The sequence below is a fragment of the Mandrillus leucophaeus genome, unplaced genomic scaffold (assembly GCF_000951045.1).
Source record: "Mandrillus leucophaeus isolate KB7577 unplaced genomic scaffold, Mleu.le_1.0 Scaffold1046, whole genome shotgun sequence".
Classification (NCBI taxonomy): Eukaryota; Metazoa; Chordata; class Mammalia; order Primates; family Cercopithecidae; genus Mandrillus; species Mandrillus leucophaeus.
In genome coordinates this window covers 782,983-800,089 of record NW_012098610.1, presented here as the reverse complement: position 1 = coordinate 800,089, position 17,107 = coordinate 782,983, and the positions used below count along the sequence as shown (strand labels likewise).

The following is a 17,107-nucleotide window of genomic DNA, read 5'->3' as shown; positions in this document are numbered from 1 at the left end:
AGAATGATGGTTTCCAGCTGCATCCATGTCCCTACAAAGGACACAAACTCATCCTTTTTTATGGCTGCATAGTATTCCATGGTGAGTTTTTTAAAAGAGTATCAGGACTCACCTGAATCAGAGATTCTGCTTTACCTGATGTAGGGGGAAGGTGGGTATTGTCATTTTTAAAAGCCTCTCAGATGTTTCTAGAAGCTGTGTTTGAGAATCATTGTTCTAGACACTCTGTCCAAATGATAAGTAGTACTAGTGATAGCAGACATCCTTTTCTGGCTTCTGATAATAAGCTTCTAGTATTGCACCATTAATGGTGATATGAGCTGATCATTTGAGATTGACTCAATGGTGTGTTGGAGGCAGCTGGTACCTGCTCAAAAGGTGTAACTGTACACATATTTTCCCAACTTCACGTTCATTGACATTATGTTGATCACTTCAAATCAGCCATGGTTGATTCACATGGAAATTGACAAATGCTAAAATCAGCACTCTCCACCTTCTGTGTCGACCTGTTCATTATTTACCAGCACATCACAGTAAATCTTTATTAGCTTAAAGAAGTATTCTTAAAAAAAAAAAAAGTATTCTTTTATTATTACGCTAAGAATAATTTTTGTCCTTCGTTATCATTTGTATTTCATTGCAGCTACCTTTTAATCACATTGTCATCTTCTATCAGCCGAGTTCTAAAACCTTGTGTTTCTCACTGTAAATGCTTTTTTCCAGAGGGATTCCTGTATTCTGATTCTTCAGAGAGTTTTCCTTCTATTAAACTACACTGACTTTTCCTAAACCTAATAACTCTTTTTATGGAGGAAACTTTTTTTCTTCCTCATCCTCCCTCCTGCTACCCTTCCTGTCCTCTGATACTCACCAATCTGCTCTCTATCTTCATGAGATCCACAGACCTAAGAACTTGTTTAGTTTGTTCTTTTGATTGGTTTATAGACAAGCAAGAGTCAAAGTTGAGTTTGTAAGATATCAGCGTGAGTTCTTGCATAAAAATTTCAGATACAAATGAGTAAAAAAATTAAAAAATCTTCCAATAATCACAGCTGTGGTGAGCCACGGATTCAGAAGGTAGGGTGTTTGGGTGGAAAAGAGTGGTTCACAGTGGACAATCTAGAGGAACAGATGGGCTGCATGTTCTTCAGGTAATCCTGTATGAATACTGTCTTGTCACAAAGATGTATGTAAGAATTACAGACTATGGCCAGGCACAGTGGCTCACGCCTGTAATCCCAGCACTTTGGGAGGCCGAGGCTGGCAGATCACTTGAGGTCAGGAGTTCAAGACCATCCTGGCCAATATGGTGAAACCCCACCTCTACTAAAAATACAAAAATTAGCTGGGTGTGGTGGCACACACCTGTAATCCCAACTACTCAGGAGGCTGAGGCACGAGAATCGCTTGAACCTGGGAGGCAGAGGTTGCAGTGAGCGGAGATTGCACCACTGCACTCCAGCCTGGGCAACAGAGTGAAACTGTCTCAAAAAAAAAAAAAAAAATGAATTACAGACTATAAAGCTGGAATTGCTATTCTCTGAGAAGTAATTATAATGTACAAATCATCGTCTAGTCAGATGAATGTAGACCAACATGCTATACAATCAAGCTGAAATTGGAGTTGACAGTGTCTTATGAATATTAGGGATCCTAACAGACACATGGCTAAATTGATGTTTACTTTCAGTGAGAATGGAACAGGCCTTGGGCAGGGCCATGCTTTTTCTATACCCAGATTTTTGAGGGGTTTTATCCTGAAGGGATAATGAATTTTATCAAATGCTTTTTCAGTATCAATTGAAATTCTTATATCGTTTTTGTCCTTCATTTTATTGATATGATGTACTGTATTGATTTATTTGTGTATGTTGAACCATCCTTGCATCCCTGAGATAAATCCCACTTGGTCATGATAAAGGATTTTTAAAATTTGTTGAATTTGGCTTGCTAGTATTTTGTTGAGTATATATATATATATATATATATATATATATATATATATCAGTGGTCATGGCCAGTAGTTTTTTTGTTGTTGTTGTTCGTTTGTTTGTTTGATGTATCTTTGTCTGGTTTTGGTATCAGGGTAATATTGGCCTTGTAGAGTGAGTTTGGAAGTACTCCTTCCCACTCTATTTTTTCAGAATAGTTTGAGTAGGTTTAGTATTAGTTCTTCTTTAAATGTTTGGTAGAATTCAACAGTAAAGCTATTGGGTCCCAGACTTTTCTTTGCTGTTAGACTTTTTATTATGCCTTCGATCTTGTTCCTTGTTATTGGTCGGTTCAGGTTTTGGATTTATTCCTGGTTAAATCTTGGTAGGTTGTGTGTGTCTAGGAATTTATGAATTTCTTCTAGTTTTCCCATTTATTGGCATATGGTTCCTCATAGTAGCCACTAATTACCCTTTGAATTTCTGCATTATCAGTTGTAATGTCTCCTTTCTCATCTCTGATTTTATTTATTGGTATATTCTCTCTTTTTATCTTAATCTGGCTAAAGGTTTGTCAATTTTATGTATCTTTTCAGAAAACCAACTTTTTGTTTTATTGATCTTTTTGTTTTATTATCATGTCAAATTCATTTTATTTCTGCTCTGATCTTAATTATTTCTTATCTTCTACTAATTTGGAGTTTGGCTTGCTCTTGCTTTTCTTGTTCTTTAAGATGAATCATTAGGTTATTTGAAGCTTTTCTTTTTGATGTAGGCATTATAGCTCTAACCTTCCGTCTTAGTACTGCTTTTACTGTATCCCATAGGTTTTAGTATATTACATTTCCACTATCATTTGCTTCAAGAAAATTTTCAGTTTTCTTCTTAATTTTGCCATTGGCCCACTGATCATTCAGGAGAATATAAATTTTCATGTGTTTATATAGTTTCCAAAGTTCCTCTTGTTACTGATTTCTGGCTTTTTTTTTTTTTTTTTTTCCATTGTGGTCAGAGAAGATGCTTGATATTATTTCAGGGTTTTTGAATGTTTTAAGACTTACTTTACGGGTGGGTGCAGTTGCTCACGCCTGTAATCCTAGCACTTGGGGAGGCTGAAGTAGGCAGATCGCTTGAGTCCAGGAGTTCGAGACCAGCCTGGGTAGCATAGTGAAACCCTGTCTTTACTAAATGTACAGAAAATTATCCAGGTGTGGTGGCACACACTTGTAGTCCCAGCTACTAGCCAGGGCTGAGATGGGAGGACTGCTTGAACCTATGAGGCCGAGACTGCAGTGAGCCACTGCATTCCAGCCTGGGTGGTGGAGTGAGACCTTGTCTCAAAAAAAGAGACTTGTTTTGTGACCTAACATATGGTCTGTCCTTGAGAATGTTCCATATGCTGAGGTGAAGAATGTGTATTCTGTAGCCATTGGATGAAATGTTCTGTAAATATCTACTAGATCCATTTGGTCCATAGTGCAGATTAAGTCCAATGCTTGTTTGTTGATTTTCTGTCTGGGAGATCTGTTTAATGCTGAAAGTGGGGGTGTTGAAGTGTTTAGCTATTATTCTATTGAAATCTACCTCTCCTTTTAGCTCTAATAATATTTATATGTTTGGGTGCTCCAGCATTGGATGTATTACATTTAAAATTGTTATTTCCTCTGGCTAAATTGACCCCTTTATCATTATGGGGTCATAATGATCTTCTGAAGATTTAAAGTACTGAAGAAAAAAAAACCACTTTTATTGTAGAATAGTATATCCAGTGGAAATGTCCTTCAAACATGAAAGATAAATAAATAAAGAAATAAATATGGAAGGTCATATTTCCCGACAAACAAAAGCTGAGGGATTTTATCAATACGAGATCTGTCCTATAAGACAGATGATCTTCTTTGTCTCTTAAAGTTTTTGTCTTGAAATCTATTTTTTCTAATATAGGTGTAGCTACTCTGTTCTTTTTTGGTTTCCATTGGCATGGAATATCTTTTTTCCACCCTTTTATTTTCAGTCTATGTGTGTCTTTACAGGATAAATGTGTTTTTTGTAGGCAAGAGTCTAATTATTTTATCCATTGAGCTACTGTATGTCTTTTGATTGGAGAGTTTTTTCCATTTATATTCAATGTTATTATTGATAAGTAATGATTTACCCCCTCCCATTTTATTATTTGTTTTCTAATTGTTTTATGGTCTTGTCTTCCTTCTTTTCTTTCTGTCTTTTTAGTGAAGTAGATTTTCTCTAGTGGTATGATTTTAATTTCTTACTTTCTATTTTTTGTGTATCCATTGTATCTTTTTTGATTTGAGGTTATTAAGAGGTTTGCAAATTCTCTCTTATAACCCATTATTGTAAACTGATGCCAACTTATGACTGATAGCATAAACAAACAAGGAAAAAGAAAACTAATAAAAACTTTGCACCATAATTTTTTCTGCCCACTTTTCAGTTTTTTGTTGTTTCCATTTATGTCTTATAGTACTCTCTATGTCTTTAAAAGTTGTTGGAGTTATTATTTTTTATTGGTTAATTGTTTAGTCTTTCTACTTAAGAGAAGTTGACACATTACAGTTATGGTGTTATAATATTCTTTGTTTTTCTGTGTACTTGCTATTACCAGTGAATTTTATATCTTCAGGTGATTTATTAGTGCTCATTACTGTTCTTCTCTTTCTGAATGAAGTACTCTCTTTAGCATATCTTGTAAGATAGATCTGCTATTGATGAAATCTCTCAGCTTTTGTTCGTCTTGGAAAGTCTTTATTTTTCCTTCATGTTTGAAGGACATTTTCACCAGATATACTATTCTAGGGTAAGAGTTTTTTTCTCCTTCAGCACTTTATGTCATGCTGCTCTCTCTTGGCCTGTAAGGTTTCCACTGAAAAGTCTGCTAACAGACATATTTGAGCTCCTTTTTATGTTACTTGTCTCTTTTCCCCTTGTTGCTTTTAGGATCCTTTTTTTTTTATCCTTGATCTTTAGGAATATGATTATTAAATGCCTTTAGATATTCTTGTTTGGGTTAAATGTCTCTGGTGTTCTATAACCTTCTTGTACTTCAAAGTTGATATCGTTGATACTATCCCATTGGATAAGCTTGCTACCCCTGTCTCTTTCTCTACCTCCTCTTTAAGGCCAATAACTCTTATATTTGCCCTTTGAGACTATTTTCTAGATCCTGTAGGCATGCTTCGTTGTTTTTCATTCTTTTCTCTTTTGTCTCCTCTAAATGTGTATTTTCAAATAGCCTGTCTTCAAGCTCATCAATTCTTCTGCTTGATCGATTCTGTTATTATAAGGTTCTGATGCATTCTTCTGCATGTCACTTGCATTTTTCAACTCCAGAGTTTCTGCTTGATTTTTAAAATTATTTCAATGTCTTTGTTAAATTTATATGATAGAATTCTGAATTCCTTTTCTATTTTATATTGAATTTCTTTGAGTTTTCTCAAAAGAGCTATTTTGATTTCTCTGTCTCATATGTCACATACCTCTATTTCTCCAAGAGTAGTCTCTGATGCCTTATTTAGTTCATTTTGGAAGGTCATATTTTCTTGAATGGTCCTGATGCTTGTGAATGTTCATCTGTTTCTGGGCATCGAAGAGTTAAGTAGTTAGTGTAGTCTTCTTAGTCTGGGCTTGTTTGTACTTGCCCTTCTTGGGAAGGCTTTCCAGATATTTGAAAGGACTTGAGTGTTTTGATCCAAGCCATATCTGCATTAGAGAGCATCCCATACCCAGTAATTCTGTGGTTCTTGCAGATCTGTAGCAGTACCACCTTGACGGTCTTGAATAAGATCTGGAAGACTTCTCTGGATTACTAGGCAGAGACTCTTGTATTCTTTCCTTACTTTCTCCTTTTACTTTTTAAGTCCACTTTTACTTTTCCCTCTACTTTTCTGAAGCAGAAGGAGTCTCTCCCCAGAGCTACCACAGCTGGGAATGTGTTGAGTCATACCTGAAGCCCACAAAATTTCATCTAAGGCCCAATGAGTACTATCTGGGTTTTGCTTCTGGTTATTTAGGGTCCAAGGGTTCTTTAGTCAGCATGTGATGGGTCCTGCCAACACTGGGTTCTTCCATTCAAGGCAGTGGGTTCCCTTCTGGCCCCAGGTGTGTGTAGAAATGTCTGGGAGCTAGGGTCTGGAAAAGGGGCCTTAGGACTCTGATGAGTGCCCTAGGGTACTGTGGCTGAGCTGGTATACAAGATGCAAGACAAAGTCCTCTTTACTCTTGCCCCCTCTTTTCATCAAGCAGAAGGAAGGGGTCTCTTTTGGAGCCTTGAGGTGTGCTGTATGGGGTGGTGCAAGGACTCCCATAGCCACAGTAGGTTGCATGCCTCCCAAGTTCACTGGCTCTGAGCCCAGTTCAACACTAGGACTAATGTAAGAGTTGCAGTCCTTGTGGCCTAGAGTGCTCTTCAAGTTTACTTAGGGACCCAGAGCAGTTTAACCTTCCGTGTCAAGGCTTAGAACTGGGATGTGTGATTCCCCTCTAGCTAGGGCTGGTTTAAATGTTTCCTGTGTGGGTTGTCCTTAGCTGAGTTCAGCCTGATTTTGCTTTCTTCTGTGTGACAGGGTAGCGTGGGATTCAATGCAGTGTCTCACAACTACTGCACTCTCTCTTTCTCAAGTACACATATTCCAGTATCTCTTTTTTGGAAAAATTTTTGCTCATATTTTCTTACCCATTTTTTACTTGGGTTATTTGTTTTCTTGTTATTTAGTTGTTTGAGTTACTTCTATATTTTGAATATCAGACCCTTATCAGATTTATGGTTTGCCCTTGTTTTTACCCAGTCCGTGGGTTGTCTCCTCACTGTGTTGTTTCCATTTCTTTGCAGAAGCTTTTTAGTTTGGTGCAATTCCATTTGTCTATGTTAGCATTTGTTGCTTGTGCCTTTAGAGTCTGATCCAAGAAATCATTGCCTGGACAAATGTCATGGAGCTTTTCACCTATGTTTTCTTGTAGTAGTTTTATGGTTTCTGGTCTTACATTTAAATCTTTATTCATTTTGTGTTGATTTTTGTACACACTATAAGATAGGGTCCAATTTCCTTCTGTATGAGGATATCCAGTTTTTCCAACACCATTTACTGAATAGAGTATCCTTTCCCCGTTGAGTGTTCTTGGCACCTTTCTCAAAAAATCAATTAACTCTAAGTACTTGGGCTTATGTCTGGATTTTCTATTCTGTGCCATTGGTTGATTGGTCTGTTTTTATGCTAGTACTATGCTGTTGTGATTATAATAACTTCATAATATATTTTGAAGTCAGAGAGTGTGATACCTTCATGTTTGTTCCTTTTGCTAAAGATTGCTTTGACTATTCAGGGTGTTTTGTCATTTCATATGAATTTTATGATTATCTTCTATTTCTGTGAACAATGACCTTGGAATTTTGATAGGAATTGCATTGAACCCGGAGAACGCTTTGGGAAGTATGGACATTTTAACAAGATTAGTTCTTCTAATCCATGAACATGGACTATTTTTTTCATTTATTTGTGTCTTCAGTTTGTTTTATCAGTGTTTTATGGTTTTTAGTGTAGCAGTTATTCACTTCCTTTACTAAATTTATTCCTAAGCTTTTCTTTATTTAATACTATTGTAAATGGGATTGTTTTTGAAATTTTTTTCAAATAGTTAATTGTTAGTATATAGAAATGCGTCTGATAGAGGCTAAACATTACTCTGATGTTCTTGTTTTTGCCGCTTCTGTTATTTTTGGTTTTGCCTAAAAACTTAAATATCATCTGAGAGGCACAATTCTTTTAGTCATATTTCCGTAGTTACATATGAGCCCAGTTGATACGGTGGTAAGGTGTCATGAGTGGGGAAGTCTTCTATAAGATTATGTCTCTTTTAGTGAGCTGTGCCCCTGGCCTGTGACTTACTTAAGTTCTTCTCAGGATTTTTTTTTCCCCTCTTGGGAGAGACTAGAAGGCAAATTGGGTCTGGAATTTGGTATTTCCCTTCACCTCGTTCACTTAGGTTCTGATAAAACTGCAGGAGGTTATGATCTGGTAAAAACAGTTTCTCTTGAGGGAAGACCTTTTTAAGAAGAAGAGAAGGGTCTGTGAATATTTTTAAATGACTACTTATCTTTCCCCACTGCTGGAAGCATGGGGGGATTTTTCACCATCAAAACTTGATAGGACTCCTGTAGGTAAAATTCACAAAAGTGTGGGAGCCCCTTTTGGACTGGGTGCCATTGGAGTTTTTACCTCTCAAATCCGAACATATTAAGCCTTAGCAATTTGTAAATTACAGGTTAGGTTATCCTATCCCAGTGCTGGTTCCCAAGGAGTTTTCTATTCCTGTGCTTCTGTTACAATAAGATTTGGTTCTCTCTATCTCCTCACTTCTGGGGACAGCCATTTACCCTATGACCCCAGTTATCTGATGAATCTAAGAAGAGTTGATTTTGTTTGTTCAGTGTTTTCTTGTTGTGCGAATTGGATAGATTACTTTCTTATTCCTTATATGGTAGACCAGAATGCAGTCATGTTTTTGAAACATCAAAGATTTGCTTCTTCTAAAGTTTTGATCTCTTAAAAACTACTTAGGGTAATATACTTTGTTTTTCTTTTAAAAGAGGGAAAATGTAAGTTTTTTTGATGATTAACTTTTGGTTTTTGTTTACTTTTCTCAAATAGATCCTAAATGCCCAGGAGATGTTGATTTTCATAATAGTGACTGGGACATTAAGACAATCACCAGTTCCTTGAAATTCTACCTCAGGTATGCCTGATTTGAATTGGTAGTTTGCTTTTCATAGCTGGTGAAATTTCTCTGGGTGTTGAGTGGAGTTAATGTGGTCTCAGTTCCAGGAGGCTGGATAGAATTGCTTAAGAAAAAACATGTGAAGATGATTTCTGGCCAAGAATGTGCAAAGACTGTTTTTTAAATCTGAGAGTTTAAAGCAAGAGAAGCATAAAAATAATAGAATTGTTATTGAAAAAAGGCTAAAAAGATTATGTTCAAAAATCATGCACTTGAAATAACTGAATATGTTTTGCTCTTCACAGATAGAGTGATGTCATGATGGATTCACTAGTAGAATCAGGAGCTGGGACTATTCAGGGTGGCTAACATGTTTTAGAGGATAATACCCATTTTGAAACATCAAATTGCATTGGGGCAAAAATGGTCTATATATGTGATGTGCTACGTATCATGTATTAATCCAGATAATGGAAATAAAAACCAAGAAAATACAACTGTAATAATGTTGGAGCTAAATGAACTGTCAGCAGTATGGAAAGAAGTTAGCTCACCAACAAAATTTGGGAATGTGCAATATTGATGAATATATTATTCAGTTTATTGGCATAAATTTATATTATGCAAAAGGTGTTTGAGACATATATATTTTTAAACATATTGATTTCTTACCACTCTTTATGTCTCATAGTATGTATCATGCTTTATGTACGAAAGCCTCTTCTTTTCAATGATTGTGTTCTTGAGCCATTAAGATTGATACATAAGCTCTGGGAAATCTCACTAATCCAAAATAGATTGGGTTTCAGATATTACTGTTAAATGTTTTGCTACTGTAGCATCATCTTAGAGCTTTCCATAAACTTGAATGTTCTTTCCAGGAATATTTCTCCTGCATTTGCTGATGAAGAAAATAACTGTTATTGGAGGGTTTATTCTGTACTAGGCTGCGGCTAGTTGTTTACACTGATAGTGTCATTGTTTTCTTCTCCCATTAACCAAGTGTACTAGGTGGTACTTGACTCGCTTTGCAGATGGGGAAACCAAGGTGCACCACTTTCTCCATTAAGTATTAGCCATGGTCCCAGCTTGTATTTTTTAAATCTAAGTGTCTCTGACTTATAAGGCCCCTGGCACTGGGGCATCTTCTTCTCCTGCCCCCTATCCCAGGAGCTTTGGCCTTCTTTGAATGGCTTGGTAATTCAGTAAAGACAGAGAGCAATCTGTTATGAACACTTTAAGAAGTCTTGTTGTGATGAGAATAGTGGGAATAAGTGATTCTGTATCTGTAGCTTCCTTCAAAGGAGTCTCAACATTTTCTTAGATTTGTAAGGCCTTCCCCACATTGCATTATTCCCAGCTCATCCTATAATAGGCAGTGTGGCCCTTTTCAAAGATAAGAGGGTCCAACCTGAAAGTGTGAGTGGGCAGCACCCCCAGTAAGTGATATTTGTTCTTGAGACTCATCCATGGTTCCGTAATATACACCAGCCAGTAAATACCCTTTAGAGTTCTCAAAGATAGCTGTGTTCCAGGGCAGGTCTCCACCCTCTGTTCTAGGTAACTAAATCACCCCTTATCTCTAACCTTTCAAGAGAAGTCCTCTAGCAATCATCCCTTCTCTCTCCTCTATTTTTATCCTCTCTCATTCAACTGGCTCTTTTTCCCAGCATGTAATTATGCTCCAGCCACATACATCTTTAAATCACTAAATGATTCAGTAAAAATATCCTGACTGCTTACTCCGTGCCAAGTGTGATGTTAGGCACTAGGCAGTTGTGTATAGATATGGTCTCTGACCTTAAAGAACTTATTCTAGTAAAGGGGACAGTCAGAAGACAAATAATCATACAAATGTAATAAACTCTAATAAGTACTCTGAAGGAAAGTTATAATGTGCTATGAAGGCATTTAATAGGAAGATGTCACCCATTTTGGTTTAAACTGAGGTTTGAACTGTAAGTTGGAATCAACTAAGTGGGAGTTGGGCTCCAGACAGAATATGCGAAGACTTGAGGCGGGAGGGAGGAAGGCCCCTTCAAGAAACTACATGAATCAGTATAGGGGGAGTATTGAGTGTAGAGAGGGAGGGAGAGGTATGTAAGGGCCATATCATTCAGGGCTTTAAAGGATCTTTTAAAAATTGGGGTCTAAATTTATCTTAAAAGTAATGGGAATATATTGAAAGATTTTAAACAAGAGGTGCATACTGAGATTTGTATTTTGAAAAAAAAAAGTATGGCGATTAGATTACAGTGATATAAAATGGGCAGAGGTGTGTAAATCAGCAGGCTATGGCTGTCTTCCAGGCAAGAGATGATGCTCATGCTTGGACTAGGGAGTAGCAGTAGATATTCCTAGAAGTAAGCATATTCAAGAGATTTGGGAAGTAAAATTGATGAGTTGGATATGAGAATTAGGGATAGGGAGACAAAAAGGTGACTTCCATGTTTCTGGCCCATACAACCAAATGATGGTCATGCATTTACTGATTTGAGAAACACAAGAAGACTAAATTTGAGGGAGGCAATAAGTTGGAATTTGGATATATCAAATTTGGGTACCTTTGAAGAAATCAGGGCACAATATTAAGCAGGGAATTGAATACATAGGTCTGAAACTCAGTGATGAGCTCATGGCTTGAACTAAAATTTGGTGATCATTAACCATACAGATGATAGTTAGAGCCAGGAACTTAAACAAGATTGCCTAATGAGATACTTTACCCCTTCTGAGTGAGGACTAAGCTCTGGTTTTTTTTTTATCTTGCCCAAATTCCTTTCTAAGGAGTTTGGGGAGTCGTGCCCTCCAAGCCATAAATTCTCATCAGATGGATTTTATTTAACCCTGTATATCATGACTTACTTTCCATCTGACTCTGGCATAACACAGGAAAAAAATGAAAATGTTTTACCCCAAAATACATTTTCTTGCCATACCTTGAAATTGCCCTGCAAAGTCTCTTGTGGGAAAAATCCACATTCTATACAGAATCCCCTTCCCCTATTGTTTTCCTTTATTTCTTTCCAGATCCAGTAGATAATCAACTAAGAGCCAGGTGCCCTTTTAGGTCTAATAAAAAACATTTTAAAACCTGCTCTCTCTAAAGTCTGGTATCTGAGAGATTCCTCTGCACAATAAAACTTGGTCTCCACAGTCCTTTGTCTTAACCTGAACATTCCTTTCCACTGATCCCAGGTCGTCAGATAAACTCAACGAATTGTCAACCAGAAAATGTTTAAATTTCCCAACCAGAAAATTTTAAATTCCTCAAAGTGGGAAGCCCCCCATTTTGAGTTGTCCTGCCTTTCTGAACCAAACCAGTATATTTCTTAAATGTATTTGATTGATGTCTCATGCCTCCCTAAAAACATATAAAACCAAGCTGTACCCTGACCACCTTGGGCACAAGTTCTCAGGACCTCCTGAGGGCTATGTCACAGGCCATAGTCACTCATATTTGGCTCAGAATAAATCTCTTAAAATATTGTACACAGTTTCACTCTTTTTGTTGACATCAGCCAAGCTTCTGTGTCAAGTAATATACACTCCCGGTCTGTACTTCTTAACTCCCCAGTTCCTTCTTAACTCGTTGTAATCTAACTCTTACCCCCTCTGCTCCAGTGAAGCTGCTTTTGCCAGGGTCACCAGGGATATCCTCAATGCTGCACACAAAGCACAGTTGTCAGTCTTTACCTTACTTGACCTTTTTGTAACATTTGAAGTTGTTAACAAGCCTTCCTGGATACTTTCTTCTGTTTTGGATTCTGCTGAATCACTTGCTTTTTGTTTTTCTCTAACCTCTGGTCATTTTTGTCAATGTCCTTTATGGGCTTTCTACTTGGTATTTTCCAGGGCTCTCTACTTATTTTACTATAGTAGAACGACTGAAAACTGAAATATCTACAGGGACCAGGGAATAAAACTGAGTGAAGTAGACTATTTTCGTATTGAACACTTTGCACATTGAACCTTTATTTGCATGACAAGCCCTTTGTTTACATACAAACAGCAGTGTTGTTTACTTCTACAAAGAACCAATAGAGCCAGATCTTTGCATTTTTCCACAGAGACAGGGGATATGGATTTGTATATGAAATATCTCATTTTAAAATATTTTGATAACTGATTCAATTCCATTTCACTTTTATACACTGTGCTGGGCAAAGAAGAAATATCAGAAGGCCTCATGTTGCTGTTTGACTGCCAGTTTGCCAGCTCCCCTGGAGAAGTGGCATCTGTTCTTGTGGTTTCGTCATCTGTTCTCTAGGTTCCTGATTTTCACATCTGCTTCTCTAATCTAGCAGAGCCCTGCATCCAACTTCTTAGTAGACATCTCCTTCCTGAGGCTTCCCTGACTTAGCATCTCTACTTCCCTCTTAATCAACTCTTTTTCTCTTCATTCACCCAAACCAAATTGCTCCCTCGCCATCATACCCAATCAAAGAAGGAGTTCTTTCTTTAATATTTTTCAAAACACTCTCCTCACCTATTCTTTCTATGCTTTGTCACCCAGGCTGGAATGCAGTGTTGTGATCATGACTCATTGCAGCCTTGCCCTCCCACCACACCATTCTCTCTCTCAGGCTCAAGCAGTCCTCCCATCTCAGCCCCTTGAGTAGTCTGGACTACGGGCACGCACCACCATGCCCAGTTACTGTTTTTATGTTATTTTTAAGAGGTAGGGGTCTCATTAAGTTGTCCAGACTGGTCTCGAACTCTTGGGCTTAAGTGATCCTCCTGCCTTGGCCTCCCGAAATGCTGGGATTACAGATGTCAGCCACCACGACTAGCCCCTCTGTTTGTCTTTTATTATCTTTTGCTTGGATTACTACAGTAACAACAGTGGCAGGCAGTATAGTATAGTAATTAAGAGCATGGACTCAGGAGACAGACTTCCTGCTTCTACCACTTATTAGCTGTGTAATTTTGGATGAGTTTTTAACTTCTCTAGGCCTCAGTTTCCTCATCTATAAACTGGAAATGGTACCTACCTCACAGAGTTGATATGAGGTTTAAATGGGTTAATATATGTAAATCACTTAGAGCAGTACAGAGTTTGCTTTTCTTATAATTATTAGTTGATTATTTACTTCCTCAGAGCCACCTACCATGTACCTTTATTTTATCATCATACTTGTCCCACTGCATTGCAAGTTTTGTGTATGGTGCTCTTTTCTACTAAACTATTATCTCCTTGGAAGTTTGGACTGTTTCTTTTCATCTCTGGATCCCCAATACCTGGCACAATGCCAGGTACAAGTAGATGCTCAATGTTTTTTGACTAAATGAGTAAACCCATTTAAGCCTGAGTTTCCTCCTCCTATAAATGGGGATTTGGATAACTGCTCCGCCTCACAGGATTATTGGAAGAATCAATTGGGAGGAGAATTGCAAAAACACTTTGGAAGTTCTAAGGATCTATCAATTGTAAGGGATTCATGGTAGCATTCAGAATGGGTCCCCTCTGGAATTTTGTGGGACTGATTTGTGCCTCTTTTCACTTTTGTGAGCTAGTTGGAGACCTTGCTAGAGGGCTCAGCCCATGCTTTTGCAGGTCTTTTGTTGAATTACTAGCAACTTGGACTCCCCTGAGGAAGCTTCAGGTGAAGAGAAGAATGTATATAATCCCACTAAGCTGTAGGGCTCAGGAACTTCAGCCTTGCTGTCCCCAGAACTAAGAATCCAATACCCAGCTGCTTTCTTCCCAAAGCAACTGACAATTTTCATTCATTTCAGGAATCTTTCTGAACCTGTCATGACCTATAGGCTTCACAAAGAGCTGGTCTCTGCTGCCAGTAAGTGTTTATGTTACTAATTAACTGTGTTGTCCTAGTTTCTTAATGTTTACTGTAATAAGCCTTGAAAATTGTTTGAGGGGAAGTGATTGAGGGCACGGAAACCTAAAACACATACACAAATTTTACTCAACTGCCAAATGAAAGTATTCTTGCTTGCTGTCTAACTCAAGAGTTCTATTATTTTTCATAATTAGTGTTACTTAAGTAGGCTTGAGAAAATTGGTTAACTTGAGGGTTGTGATGAATATAAAGACTTTATTTATATATGTATTCATTGCCTCTTCCATCAGAACAAGAACATTGGCTCACATTACCAGGGGACAGCAAAATGGTTACACGACAGTTGCCGTTTCAACTTCCTTCAGCATTTTGCCTATTCAAATGCTTTTCTATTGTGTTGTGAACCATTGTTCTTAATCTGCTAGTGCCAGCATCAGATTTTCTAGATGAGAAAACTGAGGGAGAGGACGTTAGTACATAGGAAATAAGGCATATAGAATTACCCCCAAAAGTTGGCAATTAAAGAAGCATTGAAAGTTTTGGCTGAGGCCACTGTGTGAGTGCCCCTCTCCACCTCAACGTGGAGGTTCTGCATCATATTCTGTATCATATCCTGTGTGGTGTAGAGGAAAAAGATTCAGAGGACTTAACATCATAATGGGTCTTTTTTGAAACAAGGGAGCTTTGTTCTTTACTTCTGAGCTCTCAGTGATTTTAACAGGAATCCAGAGGCAGCAGCACACTTCTCAGTACCACAAGGAAGGTGGATGGGAATAGGCTTCCAGCTGGAAGTTTATCTGTGAGACTTCAGGAACAACCTACTGTGCCTGGAGTTCTGACTCCCTCTGAGACAATCTTCTCTTCTCATCCTTCTCTTCTTTTCTATCTTCTGTTTTCTACATCTTTTTAGACCTGTTTCTTTGTGTGTGTTTTTTTCTCTCTCTCTCTGCCTTTTTTCTTTCTCTCTCTCTCTTTGTGTCTTTGTCTTTGTTTCTGGGTCTTTAATTTTTATTGTATTTCAGTGCCTATTTATCTCTGTCTCTTTTCATCTCATTGATTATCTCTCTGTCTCTCTGTGTCTCTGGTTGTCTTTCTCCAAATCTCTGTGTGTGTGTGCATATATATGTGAGAATTTGCTCAATCCAGTTGCCCAGAAAGCCAAACCATTTTTCTCTTACCCTTCTCTCTCAGAGTCTGATAACCTGGATTACCGCCTAGGAGCTATTCACTCCCTGGTATATAAGCTACCAGAAAAGAACCGAGAGATGCTGGAACTTCTGATAAGACACTTGGTCAAGTAAGTAACTGCTGGATTTTCAGAAAAAGTTTCTATTAGACAACTGTCCCGTGTGGTTGGACTACACAGAAGCTTCCTCTCAGCTCTTTCAGCCCCAGTCCTTAAGTGCTTCCTTAGAAGGCTGAATGCTCTGTGAGGAAGGCTGTTTTGCCTTGACTCATGTACATATCCTCTTAGAGTCATCATGCATGTGGGTTGTCTCAGTTGAAAGGTAACAGCAAGGTAGATTGGGCTTTGCCGTCAGATGAGCCTGGTGTTGAATTGAAGCTCTCCAACTTCTTTGCTGTGTAATCTTAGGCAAACCTCTCTGAGTTTGTTTGCTCATCTGCACAATCCCTATAATGAAGGCCAGTTGTGTGGATTAGGATGAACACAGGTAAAATGCATGTCACATGAGAGGCTCTCAAGAAATGGGACTTTTTGTTAAGATTCTGGTCAACTTCTTGCCCTGGTGTGGCTGGAAGTAGCAGACAGCGGGATCCTGGAGAATAGTCCTGGTGACAGGCACTGAGATAAGCAGGTGAAAGGGGCACATGTGTCCCACAGTGGTGCTTCCTGGCCAGAGGATTTAATATTGTGAATCAAGATGAATTTACTTGGCTTAAAAAAAGGCAGAAAGCATTCTGTCCAGGAACCAGCAGACCTGGGCTCAGTTTCATTTCTGCTTTCTGCTATTAGTTCATTTTGTGACCAGGGACAGGTCACTCTTAAGGCCTCTCTTGGTATGTTAAACAGTAAAAAAAAGTGAAAATAAGTTTAAAAAATTGTAATGTATTTTAAGTGTATATATTTAGCAAATGCAGTTGTCTGCATACTCAAAAGATGCAGTAATGATACATTTTAACCTCATTTGGAGAGGCTCTGAAACACCTCAACTTGAGGCCTTTAATGAAGGTGAGTTTCCAGGTTAATGACCCTTTTGGCCTCCCCCTGTAATAAATCCTGAGTGCTTTGCCTATCTGGACCTTGAGTTTTCCTATTATATGTGAGATCTCCAAGATCTGATTCAGCTCTGACTTTCAAAGACTGTTTTCTACACTTCTATAGCAAATGAATACTGTGGACACTGATGTAGATAATAAGCAGAATTAACAAGAGAGGATGACTTTTATATTTATTGCCAGTGTTTGTAATTTGAGCTAATAGAGAACATTAAGAGGCTTCTGGTCTCCAAAAATTAGTTTGTGATAATCTCAGTAAATGTACAAAAATCAGCAAAGAAGCTATTTGCATGTTAATTTAAAGTTGCCCTGGAGGAGTCTTTGAGTCCAAGTTCCAGATCTGTCACAAATATGCTGTGTGACCTAGAGAAAGTTCCTTCCACTCTGTGGCCCACAAGTTTGTGC

General features: G+C 38.0%; 1 protein-coding gene across 1 annotated transcript in view; it reads left to right on the top strand.

Moving 5' to 3' along the window:
- Nucleotides 1–17,107, top strand: part of OPHN1 (oligophrenin 1) — a gene marked incomplete at its 5' end in the record, with an annotated part of 249,567 nt that overhangs the window by 161,713 nt on the left and 70,747 nt on the right. Inside the window, 3 exons of the mRNA XM_011980563.1 lie at nucleotides 8,597–8,681; nucleotides 14,403–14,461; nucleotides 15,656–15,761. Of these exons, the coding sequence (XP_011835953.1) occupies nucleotides 8,597–8,681; nucleotides 14,403–14,461; nucleotides 15,656–15,761 (250 nt within the window). The remainder of the gene's footprint in view (nucleotides 1–8,596; nucleotides 8,682–14,402; nucleotides 14,462–15,655; nucleotides 15,762–17,107) is intronic.